The 17,894-nt window shown below is 36.4% G+C and overlaps 1 protein-coding gene across 2 annotated transcripts in view; it reads right to left on the reverse strand.

The window, feature by feature from the left end:
- The window catches only part of DOK6 (docking protein 6), a 251,085-nt gene that overhangs the window by 150,206 nt on the left and 82,985 nt on the right, over nucleotides 1-17,894 (reverse strand). For both annotated transcript variants that reach the window (XM_064432502.1, XM_064432511.1), the window contains exon 2: nucleotides 8,025-8,132. In XM_064432502.1, the coding sequence (XP_064288572.1) occupies nucleotides 8,025-8,132 (108 nt within the window). The remainder of the gene's footprint in view (nucleotides 1-8,024; nucleotides 8,133-17,894) is intronic.

The following is a 17,894-nucleotide window of genomic DNA, read 5'->3' on the forward strand; positions in this document are numbered from 1 at the left end:
TTTCATCATATTCAGAGTTTTACAGATGACATGAAACATTTTAGCTGTCAAAGTCAGAAGTGCTTCAAAAAAATATGCACAAAATACAGGTCTGCAAGGCTTTGAACTTTGCCAAAACATGGCTAGGTTTCCATGGCAAAACCAGAATTTACATAGCTGACACACAGACCATCATATCCTCTACTATAAAGCAATAACACTAGAGCAGTTCAAAGAAAAGTTCTCCTGAGACTATTTTAAGAAACATTAGGAAGATGAAGTATATTTTTTCCACCACTGAAATACACCCAGGAGAGGGCAAGACCAGTTTGACACAATACATGCAGCACAGAGATATACCAAGAACTATAGTAGCAACTTTAGTGACATAAACTTCATAGTTCACAGAAAAGTCTGTGCTGGATGGAAACCCTGGACACCATCTGGTCCACCTTGAATGCAGACTCTTCCATTAGGTTACAAAAGGCCTTGCCAAGCTGGGTCTTCAAGATTTCCAGTGAGGAAATACTGACCTCTGCTTAGCCTGCTCTCACATTTGGTTGTTCTAAACATCAGTTGGCTATTCTTTTTTTATCTCTTATATCAAGCTGATTTCCCCTGAAGCAACATCTGCCCATTGCCTCTTGTCCATCCCCTGAGGATCCTTGATAACACCTCAGCCACCCTATCAAAATTGGAATGCTGTGATTAGCTGCCCACAGGCTTTCTTTCCTCACTAGTGCAAATCTAGTTCCTTCAGTCTTGCCTCAGGTTCTCCAGCCTCCAACTTCCTCACTGACACTCTCAGAGTTTTTTTCCTGTCTTGAATAGAGCAGCAAGGGACCAGAATCAGACACAATATTGCAGGTCTGGCTCAATATGGAGAAGCCTCCCAGGCTGAGAGTCCTCCTGCTGCTGCCCATCCTCCTCCTGAGACTTTCCAGGAGACGGTTTGCCCTCATTGCTGCCGCACAGCTGGCTCAGCTCAGCTCACTGCCCAGTGGGATCCTCGGGGCCTTTGCAGCAGAGCTGCACTCCAGACAATTAGTTACCAGCCTCTTCTACTGCTTTAGTTATCAGGCTGCAGGTGCAGGACTTCTTGTTTAGCTTTCTAGAGGTCATGGAGCCTCTAGCCGTGGAGATACTCAAAACACAACTGGACATGGCCATGAGCAATGTGATCTGACTGATGCTGCTTTGAGCAAGGGATTGAACTAGATGGACTCCAGAGGTCCCAAATTGTTCCGCGGTCCAATGACATTTTACGTTTAGTTTTACATTATATATATCTTTTTACATTATATGCTTTTTTGTCCTTCTGCTGAAACATTTAAACATTGCTCCCCTACCCAGCATTACTTTTTCCAAGAAAAAGATTTAGTCTTCCAGTTTATTTTAATACTTAATATAATGGGAATATATTCTTCTATTTAAACAGCTGATTTGTAAGAGCAGTGTCCCTTTTGCTGCAAAACTTTACATAAAAACTCAACTATTACTATGAATTTTCTGTACTAAACTCTACATGGATCTTCATATAAGAACCACCACTAATAGGTCTTGGTGTTTCTTTGTGTTACAAGTAAAATTGTCTTTAATTTTCTTACTGTTATTTCCTTCCTTGATACTTAGATTCAGCCACTGATGCCATATTTGAGGAATTCAACACCACACACTGACACTTATTTAACGTGTGAATTTACACTTCAAATGAATACATTGTGACTTAAAGGTTAAGATGGATGAATGGATACAGGAAGTGACTTGAAGGATCGCTTATGCATTTTAGGTCTATATTTGTAGGATTTCAAGGTCCTGTCAGCATGCTTAACTTGTAGATTTCTTCATTATATTGTGAAGGAAAGAACATGCTATTGCCTTGATACAAACTTTGTCAAAAAATATTTTGTTTTATTTGTTTGTATACTGCCCTTTGATGTGCTCAGACTCTATTAACGGCTTTATTACCAGCACAGCTCCAATTATTCCTGCAATTTGCTTTCTGGTACACGGAATGCTTGTTTTGAACAATCATGTTGTTCAAATACTTCTATGTTTTAAGAGGCATCTGATAATTACTGCAAATCTTTTTGTTTGGTGACAGAACTGTAACTATTTTGCTAACAGTTATTCATTTAAATAGGATTTGTTTTAATTTCTTTGGCTGAGTAATAGCAGACTATGGAAGCAATGTCCTTCATAACCTTCCCATACCGGCCACATGATTTTGCTACAAGATATTACTTGAAAGTGGTATAAACAAATATTTGAAGATACATGTCAAAATGCGGTAAAATAAGGATATAGTTTTCAGGAATATTTAGTTACCTCTGCTGTGAAAGACATGGCAAAATAGGGATGTAAAAAACACACAAAGTACATTTGGGCACCTCTTTCAACCTCAAAGAGCAAAGAATTACAAAAAATAATTGTTAAATTCCTAATTATTTGCAGATAAAAATTTAAGATATATTATTCAAAACTATGTGTCAACATAGTCACACACACACACTCATTGGGTTCATTAGAAAATACTACACTGAGTTCACTGTGGAATTTTTTGAAAGAACTTCTGGGAAAAAAAAAAACCATACTTAATAAGGGAAGAAGATGGAAAGGAAAAAGTGTTCTAAATCTGGGATGGTTTTCAAAGCAAACAACATCTGTGAATGTGACCAGATCTTCATAAGATATTCCTGTTTAGCTTTCATCATATATCAATTTTTGAGTGAATTTAACCAGATGAGAAAATAAAGACTTATTGAGGAACTATAGATCAACTAACAAATAGTAGAAGCAGAATGGTCAACAGAGCAAAAACAGGCAGGTTTTAATTTGAGATTGTGAAAAACAGACAGCATAACAATTATACCAAGGAAAAAAGCTGCAGAAGGGGAATTAAAATAATATTTAAATTTAGAGGCAAATCAAGTGTCTTAATATGTCTTATCATATAAAGAACAAGAATTAGGCCTAACACATTTTGGTGGCTGCCCACCTTTCTTTTTAAGAACACTTTTACAGCTGAGAAACCATGCAATATAATGAGAAATAATAGTAACATGCTAGACTGTAGAAGTCCATAAGGAAATTTGCACAACTTCTGCTTTGTAGTGAACATAAGCAACATAAGAATCTGAAATACTCCACAGCAAAGAAGAACTTTTGGGCTAAACTAGAATAAAAATAGGCTAGTTCACATTTCTTTAGCAAGAAGAATATTTAGGCAACTTGGCAATGACTAGAGAACATGAAGAAAAACAACAAACCAGAACAACCCAAAGGCAACTAAGTGGAAACAATGAGAGAGAAGTTCTTATGATTATGATTATTACAGTGCTACCATATATAAGTTATTTTAATTTTCATGTCAGGGTTGTAATTAAGTTTGAGAATTGTAGGAGCTAGCACACACACGACGGTGGCAAAATTCAGTGGTTTTCAAAGTTATGAGGAAGTCAATTATCCTGAATAAGCACCTCATGGTTTAAGGTCATCTCAGTTAGAGATTAGGAACTGTGCTGTAGAAGAATAAATATCTTATTGTTCCTCCATACTGTGTTACTGCACAAAGAGAACTTGTCCCCTCCTTCCTCTGACCAAACAGGACTGTCTGGGTGTGCGTTTGTGTCAACATGCACACAGGAGACCTTAATGCCAACAAGTGTTCAAGATGCTGCTGCAGCTGATACAAGAACTTGCCATAAATCGCTGGGATTGCATTCCACAAATTTCTTCAGGACAATCAAGCTATGAAATAAAACTCTAAGGTATCTACCATTGTGTGGCCCTGGTCACAAATTTAATCCAGTAAACTATAGTTAGAAGGCTACTGCTGTTCTTTTTCTTGATTATTATCTATTTTTGTGGACACATATTATATAATGTGCTTAATACCATCTGTCCCATATACATTTTTGATGATCAGAAGTTGTTGCTGAAGTGTTTTGCAATTTATTTCCTTTTGAATTTGCAGATTTATATAAAGCACATCATAATCGAACATAATGACAGGAAAAACAACATAAATCTAAAAATCTTATCCTACTTTAATCTTGCCAACTTAAAACTCAAAACCTTGGAGATAGTTGTTGTTTACAGAGTCTTAACAGAACAATCTCTCAGACTGAGGGGATTAAATCAGTAAGTCTTGATCTCTGTGCCAGATGTCAGCTATTTATTTATTTGAAGTGTAAGCACAATGACACTGACAGATTTAAGCTTTTGTTGCTCCAAGACAGCTATATCTTGCGAAGCCCCAACACCCTCACTTCATGTGAAGGCTATTTAGCTTATAAGTGAAGAAGAAGCATGCATGAATGGAACTGGACATTTTATAAGGAATGGAAGAATCCTTCTTTGTTGATTCCCATTTTGGTATTTATGGACTATCACTAATAATTCAGGTATATCATCCTTAAGTGGCATTTGGGCTCTTGAGTAACTCTGTTCTCTGTGTAGCTGGGTCTGAGGTACCCATCACCAAATTTATAATACAAAGATATGTCTATAGAACTGCTTCTCACGTACCCACACCAGAACATGTCACTTTTCTCTACAGTAAACCCCAGTGTGAAAGTGTTCATTTCTACTGTCTTTCTTGCACATTTGCTTCATGCTCTGGGGTCTTTGCCAAGGTTTTTGATCCTGATGGGTCAGAATCTATTCTGGTTAGTTGCTCTTCAAGCTCTACTTTTCTCTTTCTAATTCTGCTTTAACAATTAATTGGCCAACTGTGTAATGCTTTTTCTAGCTCATTTGGATACAGTCCAGGTTTGGAGGTTTGATCTCTCATTTCTAGTAATCTTCATGTTGATTTGCTGCAATGCTCCTGAAAGCCATTCCTAATAGATTACAGGCACTGATACTGCCTGGTCAGTATGTCTCCAAAGCATGAAAAATTCACTTTTTATATACCTTTTATCTTCTATTACAGAAGTAAGAAATCTTTTTTATTTTTGCCCTCTTTTAAGTTGGCAAAGCTGTGGTGTCTGTTTTTGGTCTTTTCTGACATTGCAGGGGTGTCTACCAAGAACATACCCACCCTTGGCATGGATGCAGAGCTATTGCTATTTTGTCCCCTCTTTGGAAGGAGCAATGGGAGTCAACACAGCTGTTCTGCACAACCTCCACAATGAATGTTCAAGGGAAAACAGAACATTGAAGCTATAAACTTACCTGAGCAAGACTGCAATGGTCTGAATTTACAGTAATGAGAAGTTTTAATTTGATACCAGAAGCTGCAAGGAACAGATGAGGTCACGTTTTGGCTAACAAGTGTAATGTGCACTGCTGCTCTTAGGAGGCACTTGTCTAGGACTAAGGTCATTACTGTTATTTATAGTAAGAAAACCACTAGCAAAAAAAAAAAAAAAAAACAACACCAAAGCGATGCACAACAGCAATTTACAGAATTATAAAATAGCAAATAAACCGATAAATAGTCTGGATACTTGGGCGGGGGTGGGTGGTGGGAAATCAATTTTCTTAAAAGGCCATCTTTTTTACTCATTAATGACTATATTTTTAGCATATGTAAACCAGAAAATTTCTATTTTTAATTATCTTAGCTTTGTGTTACCAATTCTGGGTTTTTTCCTTTGTTTTGCCCCTTCTATAAATCATATTGCCCAGTAAACAAGTGTATTACATAAGTATAGGAAATATATATACTCATCTTTATTAAATTATTTTTAAGAGGAATTTCATTTGAGCCTTATTTCAAGCTCGGGGTACTGTTTGTCCTGAATATTGATTTGAACACAGATAAATCAAAGATATTAATTTTGGCATATTTCCACTTGAGATGCAAAATTTTCTTATATATCTCTGCATACGAAAGCTAAAAAAATTGCACAATACCATCTAACTCTGTGCTACTCCTAGGCCTTCTCCCAAGCTATCCTAGACTGATCTGAAAGTCTGAAGGACAAAAGTTGTTAGAGAAACAGTGCATTCTGAGTACCACTCTACACCAACCTCTCCTAATGCTTACCAAGAATTTGTATAGGGAAAAGGATCTCGGGGTCGATATATATAGTCTTATATGAATATTAGCAAATAAAGAGAGCCTTTTGTCCCTTTATGCTGATGTTGTCCTTTCATAAGGAGTCAGGCTTGCAACTTCTATTTTAATTTTTCTTTAAAAGTACTAAGTCTCAGGTCTTCAATATTTGATACTTTTTTCATTTTTTCATTGATTCTCAGTGTTCAGAGTTTATCTTCAACTTTTTATACCATATACCCTCTTTATATTTTGTGAGTGAGAAAGGAAATGGAGAATTTCAAGACAGGACTAATAGTTTGTGCTGACTAGAGATAAATATGCATTTTGAACAACTTCAAAATATAATGAACCAACGAAGAGCTCTAGAAAAGAAAGAAAATCAGGGTATTTTCATCCAACACCAACAATCAAATAACTATATTTGATCCTGTAACAACCTGCACTGTTCCCTCAATAGTCACGCTTGACTATTCACAACTCATGCACATCTACTTCACCACTATTTTATTTATCAGAATGGAGGCAAGTGAGGAGAATAATCTATGAAATAATAAAATATCCTTGGGAAAAAAATCAAACCAGAGAATAAGATTCTGGGTTTCTATTTTGTGATAATATACCTTCAGAAATGATTTCATGGCTTTATTTGAAAAATGGATATAATCCAAGTGAAGAGATACAATTCCTCTTTCTCTGCTGCCAGAAACACATTATCCTTTTAAATAGGAAAGAGCATCTTTTTCTTTTCTTCCTATCCTCACAGAGGGGAAAAAGAGGGGAAAAAAGAGAGAGCAGAGAGTAACACCCCTCCTTTCCCTTTGCAAATGGTGACTCTTCTGTCAATACTACAACATGCAGTTGCATCAGTATCAACGTTATTTTCTTAGCTTCTCAAACAATTCCTGCATTTCATATTATTTTTCTACAATTATGACAGTTGAAATGGAACATATGAAGTTTTTCCGAGTCCCTTCACACATTCAGTATGCTATAGGCATAACAGGCTCAAAAAAGAATGAAAAGTAAACAACACAAAAACTTCCCCAAAGCCTTGCAAACGGGCTGTGGCTGCATCAGAAGCCCACGTTGGAGCAGACTCCTGGCCTTTGGACACATGGAGAGAGAAGCTTATGCTGGACATGGTTAGCTGTCAGGACTTGTGCCCCCACAGGGGAACCCAACTAGAGCAGTCTGGCTACTGGAACTTAAAGGCCAGTTGTAGTTTTATGGTAAAAACACCACAGCTGCCTTTGAGAGATCTAGGATTATATTCATACTTTTTCACTGCTTGCTGCGTGGCCCTCGGTTAAGTCATCTTTGTGTTTCAACTTGACAGGTTTAATGGAATATCTAACAGTGGTATGTTATAAAGCTAACAGTGACTTGATAGAAGGCAACAGTACAAGCACAGCTCCCCACCCTGTTTTAGGATTAGGCAGCATGAAGTCTACTGACAGAATTGGGGGGGGCTGATTACAGTAACTTACGGGACAGAAAGAAGTCATGCTTGAATATCTTGTTTTCCATCACAGAAGTGTGAGTCATAGAGAAAGCAGGGAGTATCTCATTCAGTGAATCCTGACTTTTTACTGCTAAAAATCTTTTTGTTGACAGAGCTTGTAAATCTTGAGTTCTGGGAAGAACCTTACACATTTGAAGAGGGTCACCATTACAAATGAGGCATTTAGCATTTTCAGAATTTGTGTAATACTTAGCTAAGAACTATTGATTAAAAATTTGAATAGGCAGCCAATTTTACACATTTCCAAACTACAAGTGTTTAACTAAAAAAACCACCATTCTGTTGCTTCAAATACATGAGGGTTTTGTGCTCATCTGGAAAAAACAGTTTGATATCCCACCTGCATCACTGAGACTTATGGGTGTTTTACTCTGCTTTATTGACAGGATTAGGTTTTCAGCAAGGCTTACACTGTATTGTTTGCAAACCAGACATAGCAAGAACACATTCTTCCCAAGGAAGAGTAGTAAATAGGCAATGCTTCAGTTCACTTCTTCAGAGAAAGGCATGACTTACCTTGTGGAAGTTCCTGAAATATGCTGCCTTCTCATCTGGAAATTTTTCTAGCCTCCTGGGTCCTTTACTGGAAGCCTTCTTGAAAACCAACCAACAACGTCTAAAAATCTGTGAACAAAACCAATGGATGCTATTAGTATTTCTTTAAAGGTGGACAGTATTACAAATGTATTCAGTTACATGACTGACTTAGGAAGAAATTATAAAATGACAGTATTTTACTTTAAGACTAAAATTTGCAGTTCGAAGAGAAGCTGATTAATGATAATCCTCTAGACTATATTACGCAAGAAAAAGATTAGATGTCAATCTAGTTTTACAATTTATGACAGCAGTTTACTTCACTCTTCTCTCCAGTACTTGGACAGCGCTATAAACAATACCATGTGCAATTTTATGTTATTAATTCAAGGATACATTGAAAAAAGTCCCAAACCCAATACTACTCAGTGATTCCACTGCCCTTATGTGAAGGGCCTTAATTCAGTAAAAATTCTACAAAATTTAATGACACAGCACAAGAAATACAGTACTGTTAAATTTGGATCAACCATAGCTCCCAATACCAAAAAACTAAGTAATTAAAAAACCCAAGGTAATTAGTGTAGGAAGAGTTTCCCCCTCAGTCTGCTGTCTAAACTGAATACAAGTAGAAAATGTAGTGTCATTAAAATAATTAGGCTTAATTAATGACATTATGACGTAATACTACTGACACTATCCTGCTGCCACTATCTAAGATGAATGTTATCAGTTAAAGTAAGTGATTTCTTTTAAAACCCTACCATTGGGCTACAGTATCAATATGTTTAATTATGAAGACTTTTAGAAGAAAACATGGTATATAATTAAATCCTCTGCAAGTATATGTATTACAAAGTGTAGAACTTTTAAGCTTTTTCTACTAAGGTTGTAAAGTGGCAACTGTACAACTGTACTTTCTATCTCAGAAATTACTTCACCTATCCTGAGGGAAAGCAAAGACAATATCATACTTCCTGAAAAAAATGACATTACACTTTGGGACATCATAAACCATCTTTATTAGATAGTACTTTTTTCAAATAACATCTTGGCAGCGTTGAAACTTGACTTTATCAAAACTACAGCACTGCTCCCACAGCTATTCCTTGATTAAACACATTAGTTCTACACAATTTTGTAGTGTGAAAAGCTCCACACACAAAGATATAGAATATTCACACTATTTTGACCTTACTAAAAAACAGCAGTACTAACTGTCTGAAAGGGACATATTTATTTATTTAGTAAAAGTGTCACTTTTAATAATACTTCTGGCTCTTCTGGGATCCTGGTTGTTTTTTTTTTTTTAGTATATGTGTAGTTTCAGTTCAGTTCTCTTCCTCTGAGGAAAGTCTTTACCTAGCAAGTGCTTTATCAAGGTGAACACAACTATCTTAATTTCAAATGGTTTTTTCAATTTCCTTATTTTCATTGTATGCCTTTAATGTCTTACAGTCCTCAAAAAATTCTCTTTAGAAAAGCCAGACCAACCCAAGTCATCATCTTGGTGGTGGGTTTTAGCATAGTCATGGAATCTGCGTTTTGCAGATGACCTGAATTTTTGACAGCTGGCGACAATGAAACTGATAATTTGTGTTGATTAACAGAAGGTTTTCAAAGGTTGGTGGAGTTTTTTTTAGTTTGTTCGTGGTTTTTAAAATATATCTTTATATGTGTATATATGCATATATGGGAGACTCATATTTTGTTGCAATGAGAAGTATCAGTTAGATCCAGTACATTAGAAATATTCCTAAAAAAGGGCAAACTAGACATCCCAATCATGGAGCCAGACCTCTCCCTGTGAGGATGAGAACATTTTCTAGATCAAAGGTCATCTAATGCATACTCCAAAGCACTTCCTTTAGTGACAAATGAGCAGGTTCAGACAAATGATGGCTTCAGTCTTTTTTTCCACTGGATATCAATTTGGGACAGTGTGAAAGTGAGTTTGAGGTTTTGCAGATAACCTGATGAAATTCTAGAGGAAGGGTTAGACCTCCTTATTACTGGGAACTACCATCAAATACCAGGGCTTGATGCTAGTTATCTTTAAGGATGCTCATCAGGCCTTCTCACACATTTCAGAACCAAGATGAATTCATAGGCTTCAGCACACAGACAAAGGCAGAAATGAACAGCCTTTGCTTTTAGAGAACACTGAATAGCAAGAAGAGAGAAACATAAGTTTGTCCTTTAGACAGCAAATGCTTCAATTTATTGGCATCTGTTTTTTCCAGACCTTTAAGAAGAGGAGAGATCTGAAGAATTAAATGGCCCAAAGAGGACTCCTGATATTCTATGTACTTATGCCAAGATACATCCTTGAATTTGGATTTTATTTTTTTTGCAATCTAATTTTAAAACTGGTATAAACATGTACAGTTCCATTGCATTTCAGCAGCATTCTACCTTATTATGCCAACAGACATTTTGTATCTTAGTGCTTGAAAAAGCATTAGCATTTGAATTTACCTATAAATATGAATAAATAGGTGCAGATGTGAGCACACAGCAAACAAACATTTGCCTTTCATAAGGCACCTCATTGTTATACAGAAGCCTAGTCAATTATTCACGAACTGTGAGATACTCTTTTATCCCTGGCCTACTTTAGGATGCCATTGGCTGTAATCAAAACTTCTGAAAGACTTCTAAAGTCCTCAGATAATTGGGGAAGCCATTGTGAGAGAAATCAGCATCAGCCCTTCCAGAACTGAGAGAATTAGAAACACTTGCTGTGTTGTCTCCACAATACTTAGTATTTCCTGTGAGACTGTTTTCCACATGTGCTTAGTTGAAGAAATGCCAAATATTTGATAATTTAATCAGGGTTACATCCTCGGATGAGCACTCAACTGTTCAACAACAATGATTTTAAAATTTTGTATCAAGGGCAAACAACACCAAGTCTGCCCCATGTCATTGCATTTTTACTGGAGAAATTCAGGAAGATGGCATTAAGTACATGCTGGGTTTAGGTCTTCTTTTATGATTGTATCAATTAGAAAAAACTTGCTCATTACCATCTTGAGAAGAATTCTATTGAAATTACCTGCAGAGCCTTAGGCATAGCTGAACCTCTTTAAACAACACCCTTCCTATCTCAGCTTTACAAGATGAGCAAAGAACAAAAAAAAAAAAAAAAAAAAAAAATTCTTCCAGATTCTATTACCCAGGATGTTTTGCAATTATGTATCAGTAAGCCATGGCAATAACTCAGCACACTTGTGGTCTGGTGAGAACTGATTCGGTTGCCCCTTGTGATAGCACATGGGAATGATTTTGATTACAATGTACGAGCTTGGAGGGGAGAGGAGCCTCTCTTCTCAAGACAGACCCTGAGCAGCCTCGTCTTGTTACTGAGAGGATTCCAGAACCTGGAACAATATTACCTTATCACCCCCTCCCTCAAATGATTTCTGAAATCTTTCCAATTAGAAATTTGACTTCTAATGCTGATACATTTCTATTAACCTCCAGAGATCCTTTCTTTAATATTCTACTTGAAACACTGCAACAGATAAGTTAATTAGGAAATCTCTTCATAATCTTATTTTGATACTTTTTCTTCTGCTTAATATAGTACACTGCTCAGCTCACATTTCCAGCATGATCATATTTTTTAATATTCTTGACTAATGTATGCAAAAATTTGGCCTCTGAATGGGCCATTACTTTTCATGATCACGTCATACAATTCTCTTTTATTGTTGCCATGGCTGTTCATAACAAATCCATTAAAATAAATATTGCAGGAAATCCACTGGCTAGACTTTTTTTCAGAGAGAAGGAAATATTTTCCTCTTTTCTAAAATAATTTAAAATAATTGGTTTATAGTGGAAATCTTATGTATGATTTTCCATTTTCCAGAGATTTCTAAGGCATTTTCCTAGTAATTTACAATAAATGCTTTTGAGATTCACATTTCTTTTCATCCACAGCTGTAGCAAATAAAGCTTTCCCAGTCATCACTAATATTTAGAGAAGGGACTTTTATTGACAACTTTCTACACATTACTCCAGAAATTTCACACTCAAACAACCCAACAGAAAACAGAAACAAAAAAAAAAAAATCCCCCATGATTTTTTTTTAAATAAAGTTACAACACTATAAGCTTTTTTCCCAAATCACTTTAGGCACTCTGAAATCTCCCTGCACCTATCCAAAGGACAGTACAAATGGCAGCTTTCTTGGGTATATTGGAAAACCATCTAATTTGCTGCCACTAGCTATAGAAACATTTGTCTCTTGAGAGAAACAGCAATGAGTCAGCTCCTAATTACTAACAGAAACCATCACTGACCAGGACAGGCACTGAAGCATCACTCATGGAGCTTTTTGCTAGCATAACCTATCAAATTTTCTCCCAGGAAGACAACAACATAATAATATTCCGTTCAGCATTTACATCTCATTATCTGCAGGAAAGGCTAGTTGATTTCTCATCCCTGACTTGCCATGTGCATTGCTCTGCTGTTTGACAAGACAACATCTGCAGTATATGCATTAAAAACACTAAAATATGAATGTGTTCAAGTTTACCTCACTAGTTATCTCCATTAAAAATGGATATTTCTATGGGGTATGCTAGAGAAATGCAGTTTGCTGTGAGATTAAAAAATGTAGTCGCAACTTAAAAATATAGCATTCATAATGAGAAAAATAAAAATAGTTGTCACAGTAAAGTCATATTTAACCATTGTTTTGACACTCACCATTTTTTGATTCTGTGCATAATTTGGCTAAGGGAGAAGAGACAAGAGGTGACACCTTTCTGCTTCAATCAAACTACACTTGTCACACATTCAAGTAAAGCTTAGGAGAAATTGAAACAGAGTTATTATCTATAAAAAGGCCCAGGAGGAAAATGGAGATCTATACCTCAGCCTAAAGAACAAGTTACAGGATCTAAGCTACTGCTGAATCAATTCAACAGAAAAAAAAGCCTGAACTACAAACCAAAACACCTCATGGTTGCAATCCACTTACCTGAGCTACCAACATTTGAACAGCTCTGATTTTGCTGTCTACCTTTTTTTACAATAGAAATTAAATACAGTTCCCACTGCACTAATTAGGTGCATTTTGGGTGGCAAATTTGGATTCATATGAAGAAGCAAGAGAGGCGGAGCACCGCTGCACAGCACTGAGCTCCCAAATTAGCACAGAGGGTGCAGAGTGGCAGGGAATTGAGGCCAGCTCCTGCTCCTTTTACCACACTGCTGGGAACTCACCTTTCTCCCAGCAGCAGGGCAGAGATACTCCACAGCCATCTGATATGAAAAATCAACAGGACAGTACCCAAACAGGAGAGGCAAAATGAATCCGTAGCCCTGCTCAGACGCAAGAGCTTCCCTGCTCCTGTCAGCAGCTCTGGGGTGTGAGGCTGAGACTTTACCACAAGATAAAAAAAGCCTGAGTAGTATCATTTTCTTTTTTTTAATTTGAGTCTAACTCTCCACCTGCTCTTGCCTATTTCAACATATTTTCTTCAAATGTTACCAAGCTATCTACCACAAAGTAACCACAACAAAAGGAAAGCTGTTTAAGCTATCAAGTCAGGATTAAAGAAATCCCACAAATATATACCAAAAAAAAAAAAATACTAGTAGTGTCTTTAATGAGAAATATTGTCTGAAGGCATGCTGTGAATGCTATGCAGCAGGGAAACATTCCTCATATATGATAACCTTGCATGTACCCTTGAGCTCCATTTCATCATCCAAATTAGGGAGAAAGGTTAAACTCCTAGTTTACAGAGCTGGGACCATGACCTTCTGCAACAATACAAGTAGGTGTTAGATAATTTTAGCATCATAGTTCAAATCCTCGAATTTCTGATAGCATTTTTTTATTACTAATATTTTGCACATTGCAAATCTGCTGGCATTTAAAGTTAGGAATTGAAGAAATAAAGAAACATCTGCTACAAACTGTTTCATCTAAGATTAGATCAGTCCTTGTGGGCTTGATTGCAGTCTGACAATTAGGATGGTTAGAGAGAGATGATTAGGAACAATTCACCCAGTTATAGTATACACACGTCATCTTTTTGCTGCCATAACATGCCATTATAGATTCATATAGATGCTTATAATATACTATAATTTATGGCGTTATAGTCACAGGCTATACATGTAATCCATAAAAGGTTTTATTTTATTATTAGGGATTTATGTGAAATCAAAGTACACCATAGCAATTTTCCAACTATTCCTCTACTAGCTAAACTACTCTGTGCATCATGCAAACGCTTTAGTTATGGAATCTGAAAGCTTTTTATTTGTATGTGTTTAAAAGAGAACAGATCTGCCCCTTGTATTCCTGTGAAAAGTGTTATATGACTCCAACAATCCTTAAGCACCCAAAGCTTAAAACCTGTCCACTGTTGCTTTGTTCTGAAGGACCATCAGGGAAATTCAAGGGCAGAAGGACAGTCTACACAAATAACACACTCTGACTCCACAGCAGTCTGCAGGTCAGCAGAATTTATAACTTACATCTGAATTGATCTTACGGTTACTTAAAAACATCAGTTTTAGTAGCCATTTCTTTTGGCTTTCTGCATCTCTTACTCAGTTTTGGGAAGACTAACTGCAGTGATTCTTTTGGAGGAAAACTAATACTGCTCATTTCATGTCTGGCCTCAGAGTTGGTGACAAAAAAATGTCCTGAAAACCACAAGAAAAAATTTGCTTTCAAGAGTTGTAGCACACATCCAGCAGAAAAATCCCAGAGTTTGTGATATTTTTTAAAGAAATTATTATGCTCAAGAAATCTCAAGCATTTCACCAAGCTTAAGCTGAAAGTGCAGCACCTGCTTAGGAATAATTATGAACCCCAGTATGTTGTTATCTCCTCCCACATGTACTTTTCTCAATGTAATCAGAAAAAAATACCAGCAGAGAAAGTTATGGTTTTGCAATATTTTAATATTAAATTTGAGTAAGTTCTCAAACTGAACTGTAGTAGTTATCTTAATGCACCAGAAGGTTTTTTTTTTGTGGAAATCTCACTTTTTAAAAAAATGTTTTATCTGATTACAAGTTAATATAGCCCACTTGAATTTTAAAAATCACAAAGAATGGTTTGATATACTGCAATGGAAAGCAATATTTAGAGAAGAAAACTAGGATTCCTTTATTTTTACTACTATAAATACATACACAAATAATGGAAATATCACTATCTTTCTCCCACTGATGAGCTTATTAAGCTGAAACATGGTATCTTTTATGCATATTTTGTAGACAGTCATCACTTCTTGAAAAAAATGAAGGTATTTATTTTACCACCAAGGGAACTTAATGCTGAGAAAGAAACAAGTTATTGAGATAGAATTCTTATTTATGCCTCTAGAAAACAAAATTCAGACTATTACACACAAGCTGAAATAGCACACACTGAAAGATGGTATCGATCACCTCAGATCCTCAGTACTTTATGTTATGAAGGAAGGGATTTGTGAAAGTAAGTGTTAAAAAATCAAACACATGCAACTGAATACCTTAAAATGAAGCAGAGCTTCAGAATAAAACAGTAATCACAGACATCTGTTCTATACTACCAAGGGGAAAAAATTAAAATAATTTATACAGCTCCAATTTAGAGAGTTACAAGCTCAAATTTATCCTCAGAATCCAAAATTATTCCTCAGGTTTACACCAGCTAGATTTTCTAACATATCATGGAATCACAGAGCAGTTTGGGTTAGAAGGGACCTTAAAGATCAGCTAGTTCCAACCCACTCCCCACATACACCCCATGGTGGGCAGGCACCTTTCCAGCTAGAGCAGCTTTCTCAAACCACCATCCAACCTGGCATTGAACACTTCCAGGGATGGGGCATCCACAGCTTTTCTGTCTCTGTGCCTCACCATCCTCACAATAAAGAATTTATTCCTAATATCTAATCTAAATCTACTCTCTTTCAGTTTCTCCCCCCCCTTGTCCTATCATTACATATCTTTGTAAAAAGTCCTGCTCTGTCTCTCTTGAAGGCCCTCTTGCCCTCTTTAGGTACTGGAAGGTCCTCTAAGGTGTCCCCAGAGCCTTCTCTCTTTCAGGTTGAAAACTTGAACTCTCATCCTGTCTGCATTGCAGGGCACTCCAGCCCTCTGATAATTTATCTTTTCTCTATATTATTGCAGAGAAACTCTGCAATAACTTAGCAAAGGCATCAAAATCCTAAGGATGCTGTTGTTTTGACTGACAAAATAAGTGAAAAGTTTGCATGGGATTTAGCATAGCTGAGCACAGCACTAAGTCTAAAGCACTTTTTGTAAAGAAAAAACAATGAGAGCTGACTGTAAGTGCCACTGTATATTTATGTAGGAGTATACTTTCTAACAGCAATTGATCCTCAGAGAAGAATAGGAAAGTTAGGGCCTTTTATTCTTTGACACATTTTGTCATTTCAGCATATATTTAGAAAGCCTTGCAAACCCAGCTTTGCTGATGTAAATGGGTGAAAGCTCACTGTAATCTCTGACTCTTTGAAATGTCTGGTCACTCCTCTGGCACACAGGCACTCATGAAGTGTGTGCATCGTGTTTATACAGGGAGACTAAAGAATATACAAATGCCAGTGTAGAAGAAAATCTCTCCAAACATATTTTGATACACTGCACCACAGAACAGGAACATACTTTAAAAACAGCATTCATCTATGGCATATTCAATAAACTTCTGAAATACCAGGCTGCGGGACTCAATTGTGTTTCCTACAAACCAAATTAATCCTTTTTTTTTTTTTTTTAATGTAGTTACATATTCCACTTTGAATCCACTTTAAGTACTATGACATGGCCACTAGATTTTATGGAGAAATTAATCTTAGACAGAAAATAAGGTGTTCTGCAAAATGAAGGCTGCAGCAGGGTTTGAGCAGGAACATACAAATAGTAATGTTCAAGAGGATGTTTAATTTCAGTGCTGTTTTTCTGGCATTTGATCACCTGCATTACTGTAACCTACAGGTTAAATCTCCTCCTGACAAAGCATCATAGTTGTAAGAGATGCTGTCATGCCCCAAAGACCTTCATTACTTCTTATGTTTAAATTAACTGAAGGGGAGGAAGATGAATTCACAGCTTGTGGTAAGTGGAAATAGTTAAAACCTCGGAGTTAGCAAGAATCCTCTGTCATAGAAATTAAATGGATACTAAAATGGAGTAATTCACTGAAATTTCCTGCAATATTTATGCACAGAATTATCTTGAAGTAAAAAACAAAATAAAACAAACAGAAATCTAACCAAACACCCAACAAAATTCCAACCAGGACTTGCTCTGGGTGTTGTAACTTTCAGACAAATGCAGACAGAAAGACATATATTTCAAACTTTGCTTGATTTCTGTAAGTGATTTGCTTTCTGACACTCTTGTGCTACATATTTCCAGAAAATCTCTGCTTAAAGATATTACCAGTCTGCTATTAAAATGCATCAATACTGTAATGAATAAAGATGTAATCCAAATCAAGAAAAAGATGAGAAAACAAATGCTTTTTCACACAACTAAGAGGATTTGGAAGAAAAAGCTATAGCCGTTAGCTCTTGTAGTTACCAACACCAGTTCTCTTCAGCTTTTGTTGCAACAGTACAACACCAAACTTTTAACAGATAAAGACAGCTTTTACTCAGAGAAAAACAGCATGAAATAGGTTCCCTCAGAACACAAGTGCAGCTGGTATGTTACATTTCCAGACAGCATGTCCTGTGGGGAAATAGCTACTACAGGGGATTAGGAACCAAATTCTTACGACCCCAGGGAAATAATGCAGAGGAAAAGCAGATGGTTTCTAAGCCCAAACTTCCTAAGTCCAAAAGCCCACTCTGAA

The sequence above is a fragment of the Passer domesticus genome, chromosome 1 (assembly GCF_036417665.1).
Source record: "Passer domesticus isolate bPasDom1 chromosome 1, bPasDom1.hap1, whole genome shotgun sequence".
Classification (NCBI taxonomy): Eukaryota; Metazoa; Chordata; class Aves; order Passeriformes; family Passeridae; genus Passer; species Passer domesticus.